The sequence below is a fragment of the Paralichthys olivaceus genome, chromosome 14, assembly GCF_024713975.1.
Source record: "Paralichthys olivaceus isolate ysfri-2021 chromosome 14, ASM2471397v2, whole genome shotgun sequence".
NCBI lineage: Eukaryota > Metazoa > Chordata > Actinopteri > Pleuronectiformes > Paralichthyidae > Paralichthys > Paralichthys olivaceus.
In genome coordinates this window covers 16,425,395-16,451,309 of record NC_091106.1, presented here as the reverse complement: position 1 = coordinate 16,451,309, position 25,915 = coordinate 16,425,395, and the positions used below count along the sequence as shown (strand labels likewise).

The window sequence follows — 25,915 nt, the reverse complement described above, 5'->3', positions numbered from 1 at the left end:
GTGCACATTATCTGAGCAGCAGCAGCAGAATAATGACAAATAACTACCTGTATACACATTAGGGACCATATATATATATATACATACTAGTAAACTACTAAAACAAAATTCTAAACTAAATAGAACAAATTGTTTATATGTATGTATACATTCTTGCATTATAACACAAGATACATCTTCTATTAATTGTCCACACTGTTTTCTCTATTGTCTCAATAGCTAAAATCATAACAATATTCCCTCTTTGCTCATATTCACAGTTTTTGTGAGCACGTGAAGGCAGCATGACAGGTTCACTGTAACCAGCAGATGGCTCTATCCAGATGTACAGAGTAAAAGTGTTCAAACCTCTGGCCACTTCTTTTGTCACTGTAAAGGTTGCCCCTATTGATTTTATGATGTATTGACCCAATGCACTTTGTCCTTTATTTCTAAATTAAAGTTAAAAAAAGATCTGCCTATATCACGGAGCTCTAAAGATATGTCAGTGGATATGTAAGTTTGTACTGTAAAATCATATGACATGAAAAATAACAGTTTGATAAGGTCAATGTGAATTCATGATGCAAACCTCAAGAGGAACACTACATGAATGTCAAAGTCTTTCTTAATATATTGAGCAAACGTCACAAGCTGAAATGTCAAGAGCCATAAGGGGAAAAATACAAGAAAAGACTGAGTGTTTTTTACGCACAAAACGGCCATTTATCGTCCAGAGGTGCAGGAATGTGAAGGATGCTGAGTGTCCACCTGATCCACTGCTGTGCGCCCGGGGGAGGGAGGGTCTCCACCGTTTCCAATCCGGCTGCCATAACACGGCTCAGCTCAGCTCGGCTCGGCTCAGGCACTAGTCAGGGGGAGAGGGAGAAGAAGACGGGCATCCTCAGGGAGATCTGCTGGAAACATGTTCATCAGGGGAACCTAGTATTTTTATTACCGGCTGCGGTCAGATGAGCCGACAGCTCCGCGCGTTTTGTTATTCTCAGAAGGAAATAAGAGAAGACGTCGCGGCGAGCAGGGAAGACACAAGCCGACATCATCATCATCATCATCTTCATCATCATCAGCAGCTGAGCCGTGTGAGGCGAGGTCATCACCGCAGAGAACCACGGTAAGAAAAACAACCCGGCTACTTCTTCATCCATCTGCGTATTTATGTGTAAAACACCGACTGGTTTGTGTCTGGTTATTTACCCGTGCAGCCTCATTTCGAAAAAAAACCTCCCCTGTCATTGCAGCTCTGATGCGCTATGCCCCATGCATCTTATAATAAACGCACCACATTGCATTTCACTAAAAGATAAATTACGCTTGTGCTCCAACATAGTCTCCACAGAGGAGACGCAGGCCAGCAGGGATTTGCACATCATGGGTATTTGTATTCCGCCCACGCCGCCTCTCCTCAACACAGACAAAACATGGACTATACCCGCAAATATGGGTTAGTGGAGCAAATCCTCACGCCCTGCGACCACCAGCGTGCTCCATGTGATTTTCACCGCTTTAATCGATACTGGTGTTTTACATTTACAGCAGAGCCATGAGAGAAATGGTTGCTTTTTGAATCTAGATCGGATTTAATGTGCGCATGCAGCATCCTCACCGGTCTAGACTGAGGATGCTACACGTAGTATACATGTCGTAGTAGACAGGGCCTGTAGGCTGCACACGACAGCAACCATGCTGGATGCTTCAGCAGCATCAGATCACACCTGAGAGCTAATGTGAAGGCATGCTAGATTATTAGTGTCAAACCTTAACATTTGAAAAATACATCATTTCTTAGTTTTCTGTATATTTGCATCATTTCCCATTGTGGCACAAATACTGAGACACAAATCTGGAGCACATGAGCAGAAAAAGACGATTTAAGTCATTTCATTTCCATAGCTCTAAACAATCTTTAAAGAGACAATCGTCATAATTGTTAGAATGAGAAGAATGTCACAGGCTTGTGTTCATACATTCATGAATTATAAATGTCCCTCATTCACAATAACTCCACCTTCACTTCCCTCCCTGAGTGAATGTCCTAATAAAAGCTGGTGTTCATTTTAGAATTACTTCATACTCCTGGTGTGTAGACTGAATATCAGGCGACGTAGCCCACATCTCTGTCACCCTGGGAATACGTGAGCTATAGTTAGACACACGTTAATACAAAGTTTAATTTCCTCATGATGACTTTTCAATATCCTAAGGTGAGAATTATGCTGGTTGTTTTAAAGACACACACACACTAGCCTGGTTTTAACTGCTTTAGCAAAACTGTGACTGTCGGCCGCTGTCAGTGTTATACATTGATATGATACGACAGTGTAGACAGACATTAGTTATTGTTGAGTCAACATGACTTCTCTGATTATACTCTGAGATTGTCCATGTGCTGGAGGGGGGGGAATTCCGAGGTTGCCACAGATGATGGATGATGATGGTCATGAATCCGAATTCAATACTCCAAGTGTGAACATCTGGGCTGAGAGAAGAACTGAGGAAAAGCAAAAGAGGGAGATGAGGGTGTGGAGGTAGAAGATAAAGTGTAGGTCAGTGTGAGTTTATTAATGTGCCTCTCAAATACACTTTTTTAACATCTACCTTGTCATGTGAGGGCTCAGGAATCCATTTGTTTCATGTTTAAGACTAGAATGTTAAACCCCGATAGTCCACTTTTATATTCAGTTGATCCGATGATTTTTAATTTGGATCTGCACCCATTTGCACACACTCAATCCCTAAAGCATCTCCTTAACTTTGACTGATTGTTCCCATCAAGATCAACGATAATGTTGTCCCATCTCGCAATGAAAAGAAAGTGAAAAAATAATAATCCTTCACGTACAAAAATGTGATGTGTTCTTTCCTGACCCAAACCAAATCGAGTAGTTTTCGTAATCCTGATTACTGACAATTTAACAGAAGAAAAAAAAGAGCTCTTTGGCCAAGGTAAAAGTTTTTGATAGCTTCTCCTGTTCTTATAGTAGTTTAATAGGTTTTTACACAGTCGTGTTGTTGTGTCTAAACTCAATGCAGGATTCGAACACTGTGGCAAAGCAAGTCTTTTATCCAATCTGATCTACATTTGATTATCTTGATTAAACTCCTTAATCATGACTTGGACCTTTAGTCATTTGTGCTACTCAGATGTTAACCTAACCACATTATTTTCATTGGATTTTCTGGGTAATTACCTTTTGTAATTCGCTGATTCAAACTGTCTGACCTTTGTCATAGTCGCCATCTTTACCTGCCATTTCTCCTGAACATCATTGGAACGAGAGATTATCTACACAGATAAAGACTTTATTAAAGTCTATGGAACGTCTGCATGTAGGCACTGACTGCCATAAGCTGTTTGGTGAAACAAAAGGAAACATTATGAAACCCTTGATTGGACTGCAGTCTGGCTGTCTCTGCAGTGTTGATTATGATGAAGTGTGTTGGATGTAAATGAGTTCGCTCCTTATTTATGCAGCTGGATGTCGGCCAGGAACGCTCTGCTCTGTTAGAACACTCAGTCACTGCATCCACACATTTTAATGAAGAACCGTCCACTTCACTGTCACAACCCAATTTAGAAAAAAGTTTCTTATTTCATATTTAACCTCTGACTCTGAGTCTGGCTCCTGTTTGTCACATATCATTAACACATCTATTTCAAACTCAACTGCAGTCAGTGCTACTGCAGTCGACCATGACTAGTGTTGCTCATGTCAGCTACATGTTTGACAACACATGCGTGGCAACTAGAAAAGCTGCAAATACTCACAACACACAAATACGCACAACACAACTGTGGCGGTGGCTCAGGGAGCTCCTCCAGGTGAACCAGGGAGAGTTGATTGGCACAGCTGAGAGTATTTGGCCAACGAACTCTCCCTGGATTCAAAAGGAGCGAACAGACGAGGCGAGAGTCAGAGAGACACGTGAAGAGACTGGAGAGAGCAGAGCCAAGAAACCAGCAGAAGTTGCTGGCCAATTAAAGTTGAGTTTTTGAATTTATGTTTGCTCTGTTAAATAAATAAAGATGAAAAGTGAATGGTTTGTCTCAGGCTGCTGTGGGGAGACCCCGGTGGTATCGTCAATTGACAACAACCAAATCCACAAAACACACAAACTCACAACACAATTAAATACCTGCATCACAACCCCTTGCAGCACATGCTCACAACTCATGTTGTGAGTACCTGGATCTGTTGTCAGTACCTGGTAGTGTTCTCAGTACCTGGATCTGTTGTCAGTACCTGGTAGTGTTGTCAGTACCTGGATCTGTTGTCAGTACCTGGTAGTGTTGTCAGTACCTGGATCTGTTGTCAGTACCTGGTAGTGTTGTCAGTACCTGGATCTGTTGTCAGTACCTGGTAGTGTTGTCAGTACCTGGATGTGTTGTGAGTTTTGATGAAGAGGATGTTTTTTGCGTTGACCTCTCAGGGCCACCGTACATACCATTTAGAGCAGCAGTTTGTTGTTTAAGGCTAAAACCACAAGATATTGCAGCTCAGTGTGTGTTTCTATCTTATATTTATAAGGATCTAATGGTTATGACTGAGCTGCATTGGTTCTGTCTGTGTTTTTATCACTTTTACTGGACTCTGGTGAAAGGAGCAAACTTGTTATCCTGGGTTGAGCTGAGTGTTGAGGCTGTGGTTGCGATGCTTATTAACCCGTGTCCCTGTTTTCACCTATACTCTGCCCCAGAAGTGTCATTTACAGAGTCCTCAATCCTGAGGCTGGGGATTTCTCTGCTCATCCTCTGATATTAAGCCATAAAATAATATTTCTCAGCTGTTAGAGCCAAAGCAATGATGTTTGAGACCCCGGTCCAGACCTCTTCATTGACCAGTCAGTCATAGTTCAGGATTCATGTGAGCAGGGAGTTATATGAAGTCTCAAACTGGCTCATCTTTGCAGGAGCACTGAGGGAGAAATGTCTGTCAGTGTATTTTGTCAAAGACACAATTCTTTCACCTTTTTCTTACCTTTTCATCATCTTTACCTTGTGCTATAAACATTAGCTTTTTGAGTGTCGTTGCACTTTCTGCACTTTCTCTGCAACCGAATTTACAAACATACAGACACTCACCACCGTCTGAGCCCGAGCGCAAGTGTGAAATTAGATTTTCTGAGCCGACTATCAAAATACAGTCTCGGCTCGCTCTCGACACTGAGCTTCATGAATGGTTACTGCACCCGTCTGCTCTCTGAAGACCTAGTTTTCCCCCATTATGAATAAAAGTGTGGATACATCATATCAGGAAGCCACGTGAGATTCTGGGGTAAAAACCATCAATATTGGATTTATGTGTCAGGATGGCAGCATGCGAGTTGAGTGAAAAACTTGTATTTTATAATTCGCTGAATATGTTGGGTTTGTGAATCGCACACATCAGATTTTGACCACGCATATCGCAGTTAAAATAATAATAATAGCATATTCAACTCATATTTTACTTGTTTACCGTGATAATAGATAAAAGAAATAGCCGTGCTTAGCTGCATTCCTGTGTTGCCTGTTTTGGTATGAATTAATGATTCTACCACATAGTGCTGGGTGATGACTGCACTGCCGTAAAACTTTAATGATCTGCATGTTTCCCCTCTTAGTCAATGGGCAGAGTGTCACAGAAAGGAAGTGCTTGTGCCTGCATGTAATCGCATGTGCGGTGAGCACGTCTCCATCTTCTTTCGCCGAATGTGCAGAACAATAGAGAAGATGGGTTCATAAATGTCTCCCACAGGACTTTTAGGCAAGTGAAATATGTTATAAATAACTTAGTGTATTTTATACATTTTTTATACACATTATCAGGCTCAGGCTTTTTAAAATGAATCATAATATATCATGACTAGCCTAGTTCTCCGAAGCGTATTGTCACTTCAGTAAGGCACATTGCTTATTTTATCTTTGATTAATTCTTTGTATCAGTGCTTAACTGAACTTTTCTTAACCCCACTGTAAAACAACGCTGCTCTTTTAAAGAACAGCCAGAGTGTGTAAGAAAGCAGCGAGTTCCATCTGGGAACTGAAACATGCTCAGATCCAGAGAACCCTGCTAATATTACCATTTCTGCCTGGCTGCTCTGTGATTCATCTTTGATTGACAGATTCAGTAACGGGATTTACGTTTGTGGGCCAGGTCAAAGGTCACTCGAGCTGTGTAGAGAGACATTTTTGTCTCCATAGATTTTCAACTTGACCTTTTTTTATAATTGCCACATTTACCACATCCACATATAGAATGAATGCATCAGAGTGATTCTGTGATTCTTCGAATTTTCAAAATGAAGCCTTGTTACAGACGAATCAGAGTAAGTGTACACTTCTCTTAAAGCAACACTTTTACTGAGCAACAGCGACCTCTGCAGCCACACGTGGGGACAAATTGTGCTTGTACGTGATAAAGTAGTTTTCATAACGAGAAAAAGAAAGACTATCAATGATTTGAGTGGAGATCTGACTTCGTAGTCCTATACACGGAACTGAAACAACTGAACTGTGAATATTACCCATGATCCCTGGCTTCCACTCGAGCCGCTGCTGTAACAAATACACCAAACACTGTTCTTGAAGTTCTTAAATTCCTAATAGTTTCCTGGCTGAATATTGGAGATATTTATTTACCTGATCCACAGCTGAGCATTACTCTTGAACCTGCTGGGCCTTTTTGTGACAATCTATACTGCGACTATCAGTTACACACTTCTCATATAGGACATAGTGTTCCTTTAAGGTTTGGTGTGTTCTTGGCTACTGTAGAAACTTGGTGGCCTCAGTAGAGGAGTTAGTTATTATAACCATCTTATATTCCATTGCCGCTGCAATATTGATATGTGTTGTTTCAAAGGTATCAACTAGATTCTCCTGCCTTTAGTGATCCTGAAATCTCTTCTGGCCTGTGAACTAAACCTGACTTGTTTCTTATAATGGAAAAGCTGTAATTTATGTCTCAGTTGTTCCCTAAACTTTCTGCAAGTAAACTAAACCATGTTAAAGGATCTTTTGACCTGATTAACAGTTCTCAGGTTGAAGTAGGTGCCTTTAATGTCAAACACGTTTTTTTTCTTTCTTCAAAAGCCAAAGACTTTGCAAAGTTTGGAAATTTTGAGCCGTGCCTCGACAGTTCATGGGGGAAGAAAGGTGTTTTCCATACGTTGCACATTCATGTCCCTCGCCACAGCTCAGACTGAGGACTCATCCAGCCGGGTCCAGTGACTCATTCACCTCCTCTGCTCTCTGCTCAGCTGCATCACAGCGGCCAAGTGTTAACAATATGGCTTTGTGTCTCACACACCTGTGGGCAGCGGGGCTCTGGGAGAGTGGGAGTGAGTGGGCAAGAGGAGCGTGCTTTCCTTCCCAGACTCAAGCTCGGTGATTGAATAACATCACAGTAACGTCTTTGTGTAAATAGTGAGGAATTAATTCCAGCATAGTTTATGTGGTGTTCATGTCGCACTCGTGGACAGATTGAGGGCCGTGGACAGTTGTAACTTTAATTTGGAAACCCAGTTTGTGAACTCTACTCTCTTGCTTTTACAGTTATTAGATTTGAAGATTGTTCTTGCTTATAATGTTTTTGTTGGCAGCAAGTGGTGTATTCTACTGTAGTGTAGCACACATGAGGAGCTCATACACATTTTTTAATTTGCAAATTAGTTTTGCATGGTTGAAAATAAATAGCTTGTTAATGCTTTTGCTTTGCTACAGTGGATTCTGTGAGTTGCAGCAGAGGAGAGAACGAAGCAGTAAACAAACATCGGGCATGTACAGCACAAATCGCTGCGCACACACACACACACACACACACACACACACACGCATCTCCATGAATTCAGATGAAATTACATTGACTTACATTGATTTACTTTAACCTTAACCAGTTACTTACCTAACAGTGACCTTAACTTAAACCTAATCCTAGCCTTAACTTAACCTTAAAACATGTCTTTACCTTAAAATGTAATGTTTTACATGATGGGAACTTGTTCTTTGTGTCCATAATGTAATGATAATATATGAGTCATGGACCACACACACTAACTCAGCTGATTAATTGCAGTTCATAGTCATACTCCCAAGACAGGCCGTGCACAGATGCATACTCCCACACATTCCACTTCTCTGTTGTTGAGTATTACCACATTTCAAGCCACAAAGATCAACTGCTTTGGATTTAAGTTAATTGTTTTTTGCTCTATTTTTTCAGGTTCTCATAATCCCCTGTGCCTTGATCCATATCTGAAGCTCCAACAGTCCTCAGACTGACCTCAGTCACCGCCACCAACCTCAAGTCATCTCCTCATCTTGCACTTTTGACGAATCCCTCGGAGAGGATGTGAATAAGAGAATGACTGCGGGTAGAAAACCCCAGTAAATCCAATACAATAAAGGAAGTGGTGTCACGTGGATGCTATGGACTGAGGGGGTCAACTGAAACCAGATCTCCCTGGCTTTACTTGGAAATGTAAGTCTTTTAATAATCCATCTGACCACAGTCTGTCTCAGGGAATCAATTGCTATTCATTTCATTAATGGGAATAATCCAATAGTTACAGTGTCTGCTTTCTGGGTGAGACTAATTGGATTTCACATCATTTCTTCAGATTGATTATTTTGACCTTTAACCAGGCAGCGGGATGAGAAGATGAGCTCCAGATACAGTAGCATCCTCCAGTGTTAGGATTGTGTCTTTTTGACAGGAGGTGGTTCTACATGATGTTTTGTAAGAATCTCGTCTTTTTTTGAAAGACACTGTTGTTGCAAAGCCTCTGTTTTGGAAGATAGAGCAGTGACTTAACAGACAGTGCAGCTTCATCCTCTTTACTGCGTCTGTGTGTACTGAGGATGTCTTCCATTATGGCTGTTATCTCTGAACCCACAATCTAGACATTTATCTCCTCAGGCTCCCCTCCTTCCTCCTCCCATCTCATCCCTCTCATCTCTCCTCTCCTCGTTTCTGTGCTGCCACACTTTACTGACATGTGTTTGTGCTCTTGTTCCATCCTTTTCCTCGGCACTTGACAATGGAAGCGGTGGCTCTTTCTGGTATTTTTTGCTCTCTTTGTTCTTCCTGTCCTTGGAAACAATGAAAGAAATGTAACTTTTATCTCTCTGTGTACAAGACATGCCATCTATTCTGTGCCGAGCACAAAATGTGGATCTGTCTTTGAAGCAGTATTGATCTGTGAGAAAACTGAGACAGGATTGGATGCTGTTATCTTTCTAATACACTGTTTTTATATTTTAAATCCACTTTTATCCTTTCAACCACCTCTATAAACACGACATTCTTTATCTTTATTATAAAGCAAAACGCTACCCTGCAGTATAAAGGCCATCCATTTTGTTAACAGTATTCTTTGTGTGTCACTGGTGGTTGTCACACACACGCGCAGCAGTGTAGCTCTAGATCAGATCAGAATCCATTGTTCAATATGCATTACATGTGGCAAATATCCAGGAATGCTTGAATACACAATGTCACTGATGGAACATGTTGAATAATTTAGAAATCATGCATTTTTCAAATTAGTGATTTCAATTGCAGTAAGCTTTTACTGTACGTCCCATACATCATATATCAGTTGCTGTGCAATGGAGGACTTGTGGTGTGGTGGAGCAATAGTATACAATTTGGTGTCAGTCAGATGGTTCATCGTTTTGGTCCCGACGGAAATATTTCCATAGACAATGAACTGATTGCAGACACACTGAACTAAAATACTGAACATGGTAAATACAGTAAATCCACAAACAGGTTCTATAGGTCCGTTGGATGCTGGAATTTGCTACATACATAATAATAATAATAATGTGAATCAGCAATGTAAGTGCAGATCTTATTTAAGGTTGAGCTTCATTTCTTTAATGGAATGACATGAGAACAGTGCACACACAGTACCAATGGAAATCAGGTATATGATTGAATGTGTTTTCAGTTTTTTTTGGTAATGATGATGGTAATGATGAATAAAGATTTGACATATAAAAAACATAATGTGCGGTGATCAGCTTATGGTCAGCCGATTCCCATTGGAAACTAATTTTGTCATTGCTCTCCGCACGTTTTCTCTGCCCTGCAATGTACTGGTGACCTGTGCAGGGTGTCTCGCCCAGTGTCAGCTGGGTTTGGTTCCAGCCTCCCTGTGAGATAAGCAAAAAGATAAGCAGTACAGATAATGGGTGGATGTTTAAAATGTGCATGTACTTCATTATTTAAATTAGGTTGAACTAAGGTCAGGAGCCCAGCAGGGAGGTATAATGCTCACGCTGTGATTTAAATATTCAAAATGATGTACCAGTGTTTGCATGGGGACGTGTTTGCGTTGTTTCCAACCGTGATGTTTACGTTGAAGCTGAGGAAAATCACCCCTCTGGTTACATCCTGCCACATGTTTCATGATAGGATGAAACCTTCCCTTGCACAGTTTTAGTTTGAATAAATGATAAAGACGAGTGATCAGACTGCAGGTTCGCCACATGGAGAAGACACATTTCTTTGGTTCTGTGTTTCTATTTTTGATGTCAGTTTTTTCTTTGAGGCTCGTTTTCAGGTGTTCGCGTGTGAGCCGCGGTGAGGGAGACGTTAAGAGTGAGGCAGAACAGATTCATTTTCGGGTGCTGTGACTCCTGGGATTTGAAGGCTGCAGAGTTTATCTCACTGAGGTTTTTCATTTTTTCACAGAGGGAGGGTTAAGTTTCATGTGCAGAGCTTCATCATCTCCGTTCATAATGTTAGCGTTACGTCATGCATGAACCGGGCTGATTTACTTCTGCACTCCAGACTCAAGTGATGCAGTATAATTTAATTTACTAGGAACATTTATGTCAAGCAGGTGCTGGGGGTTGAAGTAAGCACACTGATGTTAGTATTTCATTAGAACAGAAAGAGAAGCAGGGACCTGGAATGAATGATGCAATAGCTGGTGGGGATGGCAAGGCCAATTATACCAAAGCATCATTTCCTTGTTTGGAACGGGTCTCTGCAGCAACTCATCTTTCATATGAAGGTCGGATGATGTCACATGCTAATTAAGTTATATAAATAGTGTAAAGTAAGTGGCTTGAATAATGAGGTCAAAATGAGTCATGGCAGCTTCAATGAAGAGGAATGTCGACTTTTCAAGAAGAAAAACTAAGTCTTCACACAAATCAGTGATTTAATAAGTGACAACAGCTCAAGTCGTGTCCTCGCCATGACTCGGCAGGTTTCTCACTTTTTAAGGCCTCTGAGTTTGAGCTGAAGATATAAAGATCTTGTTTATTATCAAGGACGTTAGATGCCTTGTGTGTAGGATGGCACTGAAAAGCTTTTCAGGGTCATTAACAACCTTGAATTTGCTGCCAAATATTTTTTTCAGCAAAACAGCAGCTTCGATGCAGACTCAAATAAAAATTTAGATAAAGCAAATTTAAATGTGGTTTCACAAGGGGACTGTTTCACCTTGGCAGAGATATGCGCTCTACTGAGTGCCATTCAGTGCAGTCACTTGTAGTGGCAGCGCATTCGACACATTTTTCATTTCACTCCTTTCATTTCCTAGATGAATGCTGTACATACTGCAGCTATTGCCAGGAGATGACAGATTTTCAGTGGCCGGTGCAGTGACCCGTGCGCACAGCATGCCTTGCAGCACAGAGCCACAGGATGGGTCAGAGTGAGTGGATGTGACTTGCACAGTGGGGGCAGAGTGGGGAACAGGTGCCGACACTGTCAGCTTGTTAGCACTGGACACGGAATTGGCTCCTCCGACAGATTGAGGCCCATATGCAACACATAGTTTTTGGCTGCGGGAAGTATGTGCAGGAATGCATACGTGTGAAGTGTGTTGCTGTCTTGTGTATTTTGATCTTGCACATCACTATGATTCTTGGATATTTAAGTGTAATGAGCGTTTGAATTATGGACTTGGATATGAGAGAATAAAAGGAGCGTTTCAGTGCACAAATGTGTTGCACTGCTGCATTGACAGTCTGTATAATGAGCAGAGAACAGAGCTCCTAATTTGTTGTTTTAATATTACTTTATAAGTTTTGACATGAATTTGCTTTTTGAGCACATTATTAGAGGATTATTATGTAGCTCTGTCTTCTACAAAAGCTGTGGGAGATATAGTTATGTGAAACCCCCTGGGGTTGTGTGCAAGAGATTCTCTGAAAGATCACAAATTAGGCCCCTAGATGACCCATTTCTGGAAGAACTAAATTGACACAATGAATTATTCCATCCAGTCTCATGGCCTCCATAACGAGTAGGGAACTTAGAACAGAGGATGAATTAGGGCACTCAATTCTTTCTCCTCTCGTTTATTCCATCAAAGCCATTTAGACAGATCTGCCCTGTTCGCCCAATTTATTCTGTGATTTCTCACCCTCTCATTTGGAAGACGGAGGAGGAGGAGATGGATGTGAGTTTGGAGAAATGGGCTGCTACATTTTTGGAGATAATAAGACACAAGGATAATGTGTCAGAATGAATTTAATTCTGCTGCAGTTGAGAGGAAGTTGTCACAGGCCTTCCTTTCCGAAAGACGCTCCCAGAGCTTCGCCCTAAAACAAATCAGCAGTAGCTCCCAGCAATGAAATAAAAGGGAAGAAGAGTGTGGCTCACTTCAGAGAGATGAACAGAGATAGATGTTGTAATGAAGGGACAAAAAATATCAACACAGTTCGGGTGCTGTGACTCCTGGGATTTGTTGTCACTGAACAATGTGGTGGTTCGAATCCCGGTTTGGCCGGCGTCTTCCTGTGGAGAGTTTGCATTTTTCCCCGTGTCTGTAAAGGGTTTTCTGTGGTTGCTCAGGTTTCACAGTCCAAAGACATGCAGATTGGGTTTGGTTAATTGGAGACTCAAATTGACCGTGTGGTTGTTTGTCAGTGGATGTTGACCTTGTGATACACTGGGGACCTGCAGGGTGTGTAACCTCACCTCTCGCACACTGTCAGCTCCCACTTAGCAAAATTGTTTTGGCCCCAACTTGGCCCACATCCTTTATCCGGCCCACATCCCACATCTGGCTCACATAACTTACGGATAGTTGGCACTTAGGCGGTTTGCCAGCTCTGGGCCACAAGTAAGCCATAGCAATACCACATGTCAACCGAAGGTGGCCTGGATTTGTTTTGTGCTATTAGGCCATATTTACTATTAACCACATGGGCCGGATTACACTTTACCTAGATGCCACATGTTTGCCAAAGAAAAGCCAATATTTGTTCCACATTTGCTATTTTACAAGTGGAAACTTTAGGCTCACGTCCATTTGCTATCTGGGCCGTGATTTGTTCTAGTTCCTCACACAGTCCTCAAAAGGATAAGCACTATAGAAGATGGAAGGATGGATGAAATAAATGTAAACAACACCATCTGCTCCTCTTCATAAACCCAACAGTATAACCTATATACATATGTTTCCATAGCACCTTGATTTGACCTTGTTGATCAGTATCACTTTTCCGTTGAAAGGAAAACGAGATACATTGTCCACTGTGGTTAAAAACAGGCATCACCGCTGTGGATCACCTCTTATTGTCCCTGAGCTCGATGCTTCGCCAGGCTGAACAACATCAAAGTTATCACAGCAAAATGAGACGGCTTCTGACGAAAATACCACTTGAGCTCAACTCCACTGTGAAATCCAGCGGGTCCGTGGGGGATGTGGTTGTGTGTCACCTGCGCGGTAAGGCCTCCTCCCCGGGTTTGATGTCTGAATACCGGGGTTATTTGATATGCTGCTGTTCTTTCAAGTCGGCCTGACAGGACGAGGCTGCGAGCAGATTTCCCACAAGGACTTTACCTGCTCAGCAGAGAGAGAGAGACACAGACATTACTCTCAGGCCTCATCAAAGCTGAGCGGCTCCTTCCTGCCCTCGGTGAGCCTGCACACATTTCGTATTGGTGTGGCGCCTCCTGGTGGAACATATGAAGAATTACATGTACAAACAACCATCTTTATGTTGGAAGTAAATTGCTCTGTTTTTCCTCCGCAGACACAATGGTGTTGTTTCTGATTGGGATCTCCATTGCCGTGAATAATTCATCTCATGAGAACCAAACTGCAGGTAATCGTTGCAACATCTAAAAAATAATTGCACATTTGGTAAAGGTCAGATGTTAAAGTGAGATCTTAACTTTTGGAAGATAATTTAATAATTTCCTGGTATCAAATCACATGTTTTTGGTTCAACATGTATTTGCATGTGAGAGGTTTTTCTTCTCTTTTCTTTTTTTTTTTACAAATGTGTCTTTAAGAAGGAAAAGTCCAACACGTAACCATCCACCTTTTTAACCTTTGCTCAGAGCCAAACTAACGTCTTAATTCTAATTCGAGCTAATTGTGTCCTGGCTGTTGTTGCAAACACAACAGTGGTGTGGGTCTTTTTTATCTGGCTAGGAAGGAAGCAAATGAGCACAACTGTTCTCTATAAATATCATATTATACACGTAAAAATAAAGAGTTTGTTTCAATGTATTCTTGGATAAAACTAATATGATGCACCATGTTTTTCTTTTTTTATCCAGAAAACCCCACCCATCAGGGTGCTCATGTGCTCCCCTCCACTCTGGTCATATCCCTGCTTCTCATCATCGTTGTCCTGCTGACGATCTACTGTCTGAGGTGAATAATAAGTCTGCACATACACAGTCTCTTTCACTGCTTTCTCTCTCCCTATATTTTATTATGTGTGTGTTGAGTGTGTGTGTGTGTTGGGTCAAGGCATCAGGGTGGGGGTGGTTTGGAGACAGGCGGCAAGCAGTGGCTTATGGGTAGACAGCTGCGCCTCCTGTAAGACAGCAAACAAGAAACAACTAGGTCAGGTCAGACCAGGCCACAAACACACATTCACCGGCTCAGACCTCTTTCTTTCAGACGTCAGGTGGCGACATGAGGAGGAGGAACAGCTTTGCCTCTCTCACATGGTTAATATTAGTTTTAGTATTTGTTCTCTGCCTCAGCTTTGCTCTACGGCTCAGGGTTCTCTAATGTTCAGCTTTTTTATATAGAAAGGTCTTCTCATTTCTCTCTCTGTGTCATTACTGCAGGTTCAAAAACCACAGGAAAGCTCTCGTTACCTCGGTGGATAAAAAGATTCCGAATGGCTTCTTGGAGGAACAAGGTACTGCTGTGCTGTACTCAATATAACCGCCGGTGCATGAAAATGTAATGCAGTCTTTTACTTTTTATTCCTTTTTTTATTTGATTTGTAGATTTACACTCTTTATGCACTATAGGAAAAGTTCCACCATCTGGAGTCCGACGTAGCTGGCAAGGTTTTGGAATCTCCTTAGCTTTCCCAGCACGTAGGGAGCCATATAAACTTTCACTTCAAGTAAAAAATAAATAAATAAGCACAAAGGCCAAATTCTGTTTCATGCAGCAGCAGCCACAGCACCACCATGTTTACGACTCAGGAAATCATTTCTGTCTCGTACCCACAGAAGTAGGAAATCTTAATGGCCATCGGGTTTGTTTTTGCAGGTGCTACGAGAGCTTGTAATGTTCTCCATTGGGAAACGTTAGCCGTCTGACCGCCATATATTCTTTTACACGCAGGAGAGCAGACAGTGGTCCTTCTCCCCCGATCTCCCTCGCCATCCAAGAGGTACTTCCCCATCCCACTGGACTCACTGGAGGAGGAGTACCGGTTACGCTCTGCAGACGATGGCAAACTCTTCAGAGAAGAGTTCAATGTGAGCCCAGAGTTTGATTTTTTGGGATTTTGCTGTACTGTTTGTACCTGACTAAGATTAGTTTTTTGTCCTGCAAGCACAAAGCAAGAAAACTAGTAATAAAATGTTATGTTAGTCGGCTGTGTACCCGCGGTTTTTATTTTTACCTCACAGGAATTGGGTTCTCTTGTTATAGTCGCTGCCGTGTTACTACCACCACGGGTCCTTTGAGGAGGCGAGCAGAGAGCACAACAGAGAGAAAAACAGATACCCAAACATTTTACCATGTGAGTGAAGATCCATATTCTGCAGCAATACAAATATTCATGTGACCTTTAGACTTCCAGTTTTATCGATCTCTAAATCTAAAGGAAAGGTGATGTGGGCTGAAATGAAAAGAATCAACTTTTTATTTACAGGTTGTTGATTTATATTATTTTTTCCTCTTTCTTACGTAGATGATCATTCAAGAGTGGTGATGAGTCATCTTGATGGACATCTATGCTCTGACTACATAAATGCATCTTACATAGACGTGAGTGCAAATTCAATTTGAGCTTTTAATGCAGATTGGGCTCCGAACAAATCATCACTGATCCTGTTTTTTGTTCACTCAGGGTTATAAAGAGAAGAACAAGTTCATTGCAGCTCAAGGTAAATGTACATTTTGGCTCGGTTTTGTATTTTGGGCAGCTGTGGCTCCTGCTTCTCCAGTCTGCATACCTTGTGCAGCAGATAGAAGCACTGTTTGAATGTGTGTGTGAATGTGACTTCTACTGTAAAGTAAAATATGGTATTTTTAGCCCTTTTCTAATTTAATGCAAATTCAAAAACAATTTGCATTAAATTAGAAAAGGGCTAAAAATACCATATTTTAAGTAATTTTTTCAAAATCATATAATTAGAATTAATTCTATTAATGATTTTGTTTCAGGCCCAAAACTCGAGACGCTGTCTGACTTCTGGCGGATGATTTGGGAACAGAAAACAGCAACGATAGTGATGCTGACGAATCTAAAAGAAAGAAAAGAGGTTAGTTTGAGAATATTCTACTTCTGCAACACTATCGCATAGAACGTGTTATAGGATGAACTTTGTAAAATCTATGTGAACTCCTTTTGTATTCTCTCCAACCAAAGTCATGAGCATAATTTATTTGACCCCTTTCCCATTAGAGGATCTGTACAAAGTGTCACGCAGCAAGGCATTAAATTTGGCCTCACAGGGACAATCAATTGAGAGCTCAACAGCAGGTTTGATAGGGCAGAATTGAGGCATCGGGGATCAATGGCGGAATAATTGTTGATAAGATCCTGAGAGGCTTCATGATAATTAGTCTGAAAATCTAGTTAATGAGTTGAAGCGTTGCTGTGAAGATCGTATTGACTGACAGAGTCGCACAAAGTCCCTGTGATTGCCTTGGACTGTGAAATACACAAGTCACATACATGTTTCTGTAGATACAAAATACACAGTTATACAACAACCTCATATGTGCAAAGGAAAAAGCTCGTCATTGTTGTGATTCTCTCATCAGGACAAATGTTATCAGTACTGGCCAGAGAAAGGCTGCTGGATGTACGGGAACGTCAGGGTGGCGATGGAGGACGTCACGGTGCTGGTGGACTACACCATCAGAAAATTCTGTGTTCAGTATGTAAGTAAAATATTTGAATCTGCCAGTGGCGGAGCTAGGATCTTTTCAAGTCAGGGGCCATATGGGGGCCACAATTTACTATTCTTCTATGCACAACTCCTGATTCAGTAAGGTGTGTGTTTAAGTCGTTCCTTGTTTACTGTTAGCTCTATAGCCACACATCATATATATTGAATATTTTAACAAGTTGTTTTATTTATTCTTAGTATTGTGAGTAAGTGGCTAGTTTATATAAAAATATCTACCAACAGTACGGGGTTTCGTCAGGGGCCAATCAGATTTCACCCAAGCTCGATGCCCCCCTGGCCCCGCCCCGGCCCCCACCCATAAAATCTGCATATCATAACATTAGTGATATTAATGAGGTGGTGCCTCACTTCCTCAACATAATTATTATTTTTAAACATATAACAGTGTCTCATTTTCTCCTGCATTGACTTTCCTCTCAGCACATCAGTGCAAATGTAATCACTGTACTAGTGTACGGACAGAACAAGAAAATATTCACCTAATAAAAGAACCCAAAATTAAGTTCAATGCCATTTTTATTTAGACTGAAAATAATAGTCTGTTTTTTCAATATGGTTCTTAATACAGTTCTCATTCGCTATAAACATCTGTAATGATAATAGTGAGATTCTTATTAAAAATTCAAATGAAGCAAAGCTGCATTAAGATTGTGCAAAAAACTAATGTTTCCCATGAGGTAATAAGAACATTTTAGTAAACGGGAATAATTTATAAAATATAATGAATAAATGAAAAGCAGGAAATTAAAGAATACACTATAGGTGATAAACACAGCATACAATTATCAGTGTGAGTATTTAATGTACAGTAAACACTGTACAAATCTGCAGTGTTTCACATCTAGTCGTTTTTAGAAGTTTTACACACAGGCGGTATCAGTGTTTCCCTTCTAGTGATTTCGATTGCCGAGCTCGGTGCCATCTCAGTGCACCGCCGAGCCCTCAGATTGAAAAATTCACTTTGTTCCGCTCTCCATTTGAAGACACAGAAGAGCAGATATCCTCCCTGACTCTCTGCGACTGTGCCGTAGCTCTGCAGCACGAGCCCACAGACTGGCTGCTTTTACATTCAGCTCCCTCTGAACGCAGAGCAACCGAGTGTTCAAGAGAATGAAATTAACATTCTCCCGAGAGACAGTTCTTGAGATGTGTGCGTGAGGAAGACGCAAACCGGTACACGTGTTCAATAATTAGACTCTGGTATAGACAACAATATGACAAATACATCCTGCAGATTATCTGAGGTGACTTTTCCAGCAGGTGACAGCGTTTTACTTGACTAGCTTTTGAATGATTGGTGTCTGCACAGTGAGTGATATTTATGCTCAGGTATAACCTTTGTGTGTCTGTGCTTCACAGCAGGGCAGCGACGGTCCCCGGGCTCCGCGGCTGGTCACTCAGCTCCACTTCACCAGCTGGCCAGACTTCGGGGTGCCGTTCTCGCCCATAGGCATGCTGAAATTCCTCAAGAAGGTCAAGGCTGTCAATCCGTCCTACGCTGGACCCATTGTTGTGCACTGCAGGTGAGACACATAACATTAAATATAAATATGTAAGAACATTGCAGAATTGCTGCACAGTCTGCAGAGGAGACAGATGCAGAACTTGTTTTCTTCCTAACTTCTATTTATCATTTTAGAGGAGGGGACATATTTCAGGAGACTGAAATATGTTGTGTAAATAGTTAACAGTTCTAAACACTTTTAATGGTGCTTGTGTCTGAAGCTCCTTTTTTTATAGAATAACATTGAAGGGGAAATTAGTTTGTTGGTTGGTTTGATGGTAACCAAGACACAAAAACAACTACAGTGGATTTCCACAAAACTTTGTGGGACATGGATCTGGGGGCAGATCCAGGAAATGTTTTATTTTCTCCGTCTTTATTATTGCAACACAAGGCGTTTCACAGAGTATGTTTTTAAGGGATTGATATTTATGAGTGCAGATCCAAATAAAAATCTGAATTAAATGTTGTCTCTGATTGCCCTTCCAGTCACATTCTTTACTGGCTTGCCTGGTATGTGCATTTATTTGTCGGGCCAATCAGTGTGGAGCCCCACTAAAAGAAATCTGCAACTGATTGTAGCAACTGCCGCAACAGGTGCTCAGGGACTGTTGTTCTTAAATGGGGCCCACTGAAGAGACTTGGACGCCCCGCTGTGGAATCCCAGCTCTGTGCTCCCCGAGGTGTCCTCCACTCAAATGACTCTTGTAAATCTATTAGGACTTTGTTTGGGCTTCAGAGGTGAAGCACTTTTACACATGCTGCAGGCTGATGTCTATGTTTGGAGTTCTATACAGTAGGGATAGAACGGCGATACACAGCAGCAAAACCGCAAAAGCATTTCTCTGCAATTATATCATCGTCGTTTTTCTTTTTCTAGGAAGAAAACAGCCTCTTCTGTGATGTTGTTGTTATTGCTGTTTGTCCGATATAAAAACAGTGTCTGTGTGCAAGAGACAGTGAAGACCTTGGGCCTTCTTCTTGTTTGTGCTCCTGCAGTGCCGGGGTGGGGAGGACTGGGACGTTCATTGTCATTGACAGCATGATCGACATGATGCACATGGACCAGAGGGTGGATGTCTTCGGCTTTGTGAGCAGAATACGAGAGCAGCGCTGTCAACTCATCCAGACAGATGTAAGTGTTGACCCTCTTCCGATCTGTTGTTCCTTGCGCTGACAGCTCAACTCGCTGCTCCAGTCGCGGCACAAACAAGCGAGGACACGCGGAAAAAACAACCATGTCAGTGTAGGAAATACTTTGGCGGCGAAAGGAGCTACTTCCACTTCCTCCACCCGTTGTTCTTTTCTCCCCCCTCAGATGCAGTACTCCTTCATCTACCAGGCTCTGTTGGAGTACTACCTGTACGGAGACACGGAGCTGGATGTGTGCTCTCTGGAGGGCCATCTGCAGAGGCTTCACAACACCAGGGCGCCCCACGACAGGCTGGGCCTGGAGGAGGAGTTCAGGGTACGAAGAAAGGAGCTCACTCTTAAACATTTCAGTCAGTAATGAATCGTCCCCATCGGCCTGCGTCCTGCATGGGTATATTTTCATGGAAAACTTGCCCAGGGTGCCGCTCGTGGCAGTAGTAACATAAATAACAATGCTTTGTATCAACTAAAACTTTATATGGCACCACCATCTGCCACGTAGAATTTATTGTAGCTTGGTTAAAATTTCTCATTTTTGTTCCTCACAGTTCCCTAAACACTGACTGAAATTATCCCCAAATGCCTCTTCTTCTTCTTCTCCTTCTCAACCAATAGGACATGTTTTTGTCCAGCGTCTGTCTTTTTTACTTGTTAGCATTTTTATTTTTCTGCCTTGGCATCAAAAGTCTCTCCCCAGCACAGAAGAAAATAAACTTTTGATCATGTCATTCATCTCGTGTTCTTCCCCCCCCCCAGAAGCTGACCAACGTTCGCATAATGAAGGAGAACATGAGAACTGGGAACCTCCCCGCCAACATGAAGAAGAACCGTGTGCTTCAAATCATCCCGTGTAAGCATCACTCTGAAACGCCGAACACTTTCATAATACATCACATCCGAGCAACATCAAAGTATCACGCTGCTGGTGATTTCGCGGATGCCGTACACAGATATCTGGCTAATCAGTCCGTGTCTGTGTGATCAGTGACATTGAAATCTTGTATCTAGACTTAAAGTTGCGAGATGAGGGGGTAACAGCTTGGGTACAACTTTGTACAGTGAAAACTTATTGAGGTTGAAGTTTCACCAAGAAGATTTTTCCACCATCAGCCTCCTCAAACTTTGATTTTATTAGGAATCACTTGCGGAAAGTCTTTTTTTTTTTCTTTTTGCAGATGATTTCAACCGAGTAATACTCTCAGTGAAAAGAGGACAGGAGTTCACCGACTACATCAATGCCTCCTTTATTGATGTAAGCACTCCCCCACGACCTCCTGTATAGATTTTCCCATAGAAGTGTTTATATAAAGCTCATTGTTGCCTTTACAAACAATGCAAAATATTATGTTTGCCGCACTCTCAAGTCTTGTTTACTGGATGATCTGCCCTCCAGGGCTACAGGCAGAAGGACTATTTTATCGCAACCCAGGGCCCCTTGTCTCACACAGTGGAGGACTTCTGGAGGATGGTGTGGGAGTGGAGGTGCCATTCAATCGTTATGCTCACCGAACTCAAAGAGAGGGAGCAGGTACAGTGTGGTACTCGTGCAAAAGTAAAGGCATTTAAACAGCATCTTCTTGTATCCCATCGCTTCACTTCCTTGGATATATGTCGTTGTTTTATATAGTTTTTGTTGTGAAAATATAAAAAATAAAGGTTATAAATCCCTCAAATGAACCCAAATGTTTTTTCATCTGACCCCTTCCATCTACCAGGAAAAGTGCTTCCAGTATTGGCCATCAGAGGGCAGTGTGACATTTGGAGATTATGCTGTGGAGCTGACTGCTGATACACAGTGTGAAACCTTCACACTCAAAGACATGGTGCTCACCTACAGACCAGTGCGTAACGTTTCATTTCAACAATTAAAAAAATCATCGACACACACATTTTTAATTCATATAAATTATTGCAGATGAAGCATTTTAAAATGTCTGGATGTAAATAACTGTAAGTTCTCTATGTCACCAGGAAAAGAGGTCACAGCATGTGCGACACTTCCACTTCCACGGATGGCCTGAGATCGGGATACCAGCCGAGGGACGAGGGATGATTGACATCATCGCGGCTGTGCAGAGGCAGCAGCAGCAGTCTGGAAACCGCCCCATAATCGTGCACTGCAGGTGAGGAGCCTCACTTTGACAATCCTGCAGCTTCAGACACACTTTATATACAGACCGTTACATTTTAGATTTGTCCACTCACCTTTCATTCTCACTGTGCGTTTCTCACCCGATCGCTGGAATGGAGTGATATTGGAAGGAGTAGCAGTTTTTCCGGACACATTTTTCTTTTCTACAAATGTCTGTAACAATAAATTCCACATTCTGCCTCAGTAGACCTGGTGTTCTCTGCCTAAACCATTTATGTGATCCCTTATAAAGACTTAGCAGTGAAAGCTTTGATCAGAACCTAGCTTCAGGTGAAGTGATTCTAAAGCAGCATGCCCCTGTGGGATTGATCCAATCCACTGATTCACAGTCAATTAAAACCTCTCAAAGTGAAATCTCCTCTGACTCCCACTATGATTAATCTGATAAGATGAGCTAACGACAGGAAATGGTGTCATCACTCTCTTCTATTCCTTCATCACCACTTGTCTAAGAGGGGCTTTTTAAAGCTTTTTCTCCGCCCCTCGGGAGCAGGGCTAACCCGCTGCAATCCCCAACGTCTCTCTACACTTCTCCTCCGAATCGCTCTTGCTCTCTCTCTCTCCCTGTCTTTCTTTCTTCATCCCGCCATCATTGTAAACATTGACTCAGTCAAACACAGAGCTTCCAAACTGATTAGTGTTAGCGTTTGGATTAGCCTCTCTTTAAGTGGGGATGATTATTAGCACTATTACCCAAAGGTCACCTTTTCTCTGGCAAACTTTTTAATTTGAATGGAAAAAGAATTCACTGCTCGGATTGCAAGAGTTTAATTGAAGCATAATTGTTTAAGAAATTTGGTTAGAATTGTATTTTTCCTGCTTTTCTACATTTTGTTCTGCAACAAATCTCATCATTGTCAAAGTTACTTCCAGGAGGAGAATGTTGTGTTTTATTGCTGATGGTTTTGTCGTATTTCAGTGCCGGTGCAGGTCGGACCGGCACCTTCATCGCCCTCAGTACCATTCTGGAAAGGGTGAAGGCTGAAGGCCTCCTGGACGTTTTTCAGACAGTCAAGAGTTTACGCATGCAGAGACCACACATGGTTCAGACTGTGGTAGGTGGAAAACAGCTTAATATCAAACGTGCTGCGCCAAAACTCTCTGCTTATCCACATATGTGTTGTTTGGAACCATTTTTCGCACACTAACACTTTTCCTTTTCACTTTCTCTTCCAGGAGCAATACGACTTCTGCTACCGAGTGGTTCAGGATTTTGTTGACATTTTCTCAGACTACGCCAATTTTAAATAACAGCTGTCAGATTTAGTTTAATGTATAATTTGGTTGGACTAACTTATGCAATTTTTTTCTGAATGTTGTTTTCTACAGCAAGATTTTTTTTACATTTTGCACAGATGTAAAAATTGTTGTACAATACTGTAAAGTAATGGAAAACATCTGCGCTTCAGGTGTCTCCTTCAGGAATGTTTGACCTTCAAGTATCATAGTGTAAAAAATAAAAATGAATAATTTTATTCAGTGTAAATGCAACGTTGTTAGGGTCAATAAAGTGTTAAGAGGAAACAGAGGAAATACTCAATTGTGCTTTGTTTATAAACACAATACACAATTGAATATACTAATGTATTATTTGCTTCCTAATGTGTTGATGTGTTGAAAAATATGATATTTATTTCTTCTTTATTATTGACCACAATGCCTTTGGTTTACATGACTTATTATTACTTGTATTTTATGCCCACTGAAAATATTGGATTGCCATGAGGAGAATAAATTTTGTGTTTGATAAGTCGGATGAACTGATTAATGCTGAAGGATATCCTGTCTGACATGTGTGGATATATTTATGATTTACTTTTAGCTCTAACAAAAACAAAGAAGTCGTGATATATTGCATTCTGTTAAACCTCACTTCTGTCTGTGAATAACTTAACAGCTGCTGCCTGTTGTGATTTTATTCAACTTCACCAACTTTCTTGTCTTTTTTTTTTTTGCCTGTGGCAATATTACTTAGTGGATTGGTGCCTGACGCTGCAAAATGCAATTAGCCCACATAGGAACAGGCAGAAAATGATCCGTTATGACATGAATCCAATTGTGTCATTCTTACAAATGTTCTGCAGCCAAGTATGAAATCCATGCTTACAAAAATATCATGTATATATATATGCATATATATATATATATATATATAGATTAACAAGCTTGCATGTTGCATACAGCAGTGCCATATTGATTAGAAAACAGCTCTAATCATGAAATACTTGTCACCAAGTGACACAATTTTAATAATGATAAGCAAGATGTTTATGTTGAATTGAAATATCATAGATACAATTTTGAAGGTGTAATTGTTTTTGAATGTGGTCTCACATGTGGGGATCATTTCATTGTTTGTAAATTCACTCCTCAGAATATTATATTGAAAGAAAATGTACCATAGTTTTAGTTTAGCTTGCAGATGAGTGTAGGATTCTGGGTGTAAATGAAGTTGTTGATAATTGATGCAGCTGAACCTTGTTCGTCCACAGGGACGGAGATGAAAAGGACGGAGATGAAAAATGTCTGGGACAGTGAAAAAGTATTGAAATCAAGAACTAGTGCTCCACCAAAATATGAAATATGCATGCACAGGCATTTGGACATATTTTGACTATGATAGTTAGTCTTAGTTTCATATTTAAACACAGAAGACCAAACATTTCTGCAAAATCAAAAGCATATATTTTTGCAAGGCTTCTGCTTACTTCTTTGTAGAACAGTAAGCGCGAAAGCCTGAAGTTTGGGTGAATAACTTTCTACTGTGTTTGTACTGCCATTATTACGAATAGTCATAAAATGGGTTTATGACACACTGATCATTTGGTTTATTTAGTGTACATAAATTCCTGTTGTGGTCATTAATCATCTCTAAGGTTTACTGCATTGTCGACTCCTTTTTAATTTACCGTCATGCTGAAAGAATAAGAAACGGGGATATGATGACAGCGAGGCCTTGCAGCCGATGGAACATAAATGCACAAGCATCTTGTTTCAATGATGTTTCTGCCTTTCGACTCTGTGTGGGTTTGAACTACTGTTTGTTTGCTAAGAGCTGATACCAATAAATAATAGATGAAGAGAAACGTCAGATTCCATCTTAATGCTGTCTTTTTTTTGTCAACCTCCACACACATGCATTCAATACAAAGATTATATATATATATATATATATATATATATATTTAATGCTGTTTGAGCCCTGGTTGTTGTCAGCATGTCTGAGCACTTAGCCTCCTCCATTAGTGGTATTTTGTGTCCCATTAGTCAGTAAATGTGTCACACCTGCATAGTGGGGATTATAATCCTGACAGCAGCCTTGTACTACAGCTATAAAACCCCTCTCTGGCTAATGCACCACATGCTAACAAGGCAAACACAGAGGTGAGTGAGTCCTCAGTGAAGTTTAGTTCAATGCTTATTAAGTTACAATTACATTTCTTATTAATTACTGTCTGAAATGCTGTTTACTGATGTTGGCTGATGCTTTATAACCTCTGCTCGGCGAGATGTAGCGTGAGGAGATTATTACTAAATGTAACTTCCTCTGCAGCTCTGATGGAAGCGAGCAGCAGAGTGGTGGTGCAGGTGTTGTTGTTGACGTTGGTGGTTCAGGTCGCCCTGTCCCAGCACTGGTCCTATGGATGGCTTCCAGGTGGGAAGAGGAGTGTGGGGGAGCTGGAGGCGACCATCCGGGTGAGTGTGTTCTTTCCTATTGTAAGTGGAGGTGTCAAGCATTTCAGGATATGTGCTGCC

The 25,915-nt window shown here is 41.3% G+C and overlaps 1 protein-coding gene across 5 annotated transcripts; it reads left to right on the top strand.

Annotated features, from left to right (window-relative positions):
• The first annotated feature begins 763 nt into the window (after window positions 1-763).
• On the top strand, window positions 764-25,245 carry LOC109629757 (receptor-type tyrosine-protein phosphatase epsilon-like). 5 transcript variants are annotated; one of them, XM_069538957.1, is made up of 22 exons: window positions 767-1,111; window positions 8,202-8,459; window positions 13,498-13,867; window positions 13,985-14,056; window positions 14,517-14,613; window positions 15,039-15,112; window positions 15,550-15,686; window positions 15,862-15,952; window positions 16,124-16,200; window positions 16,283-16,319; window positions 16,600-16,697; window positions 17,203-17,322; window positions 18,711-18,874; window positions 19,855-19,990; window positions 20,174-20,323; window positions 20,764-20,857; window positions 21,183-21,259; window positions 21,401-21,535; window positions 21,723-21,848; window positions 21,979-22,130; window positions 23,079-23,214; window positions 23,336-25,245. In XM_069538957.1, exons 4-22 carry the CDS (start codon window positions 13,990-13,992, stop codon window positions 23,408-23,410), a joined length of 2,043 nt encoding a protein of 680 aa, XP_069395058.1. In that variant the 5' UTR covers window positions 767-1,111; window positions 8,202-8,459; window positions 13,498-13,867; window positions 13,985-13,989; the 3' UTR covers window positions 23,411-25,245. The 5 variants fall into 5 exon arrangements, with proteins under 5 accessions (XP_069395060.1, XP_069395058.1, XP_069395059.1 ...); XM_069538959.1 differs by lacking the exon at window positions 13,498-13,867 and having other exon boundaries at window positions 764-1,111; window positions 18,714-18,874; XM_020087639.2 differs by lacking the exon at window positions 13,498-13,867 and having other exon boundaries at window positions 768-1,111.
• The last annotated feature ends 670 nt before the right edge of the window (window positions 25,246-25,915 follow it).

What these genes read in the sequence shown, in the direction of transcription:
- LOC109629757 (XM_069538958.1), top strand. Translation starts at nt 13,990, where the DNA reads ATGGTGTTGTTTCTGATTGGGATCTCCATTGCCGTGAATAATTCATCT. An exon ending in GTCAACTCATCCAGACAGAT is followed by an intron (nt 19,991 to 20,173) that starts GTAAGTGTTGAC and finishes CTCCCCCCTCAG; the next exon opens with ATGCAGTACTCCTTCATCTA. An exon ending in TCAATGCCTCCTTTATTGAT is followed by an intron (nt 21,260 to 21,400) that starts GTAAGCACTCCC and finishes TCTGCCCTCCAG; the next exon opens with GGCTACAGGCAGAAGGACTA.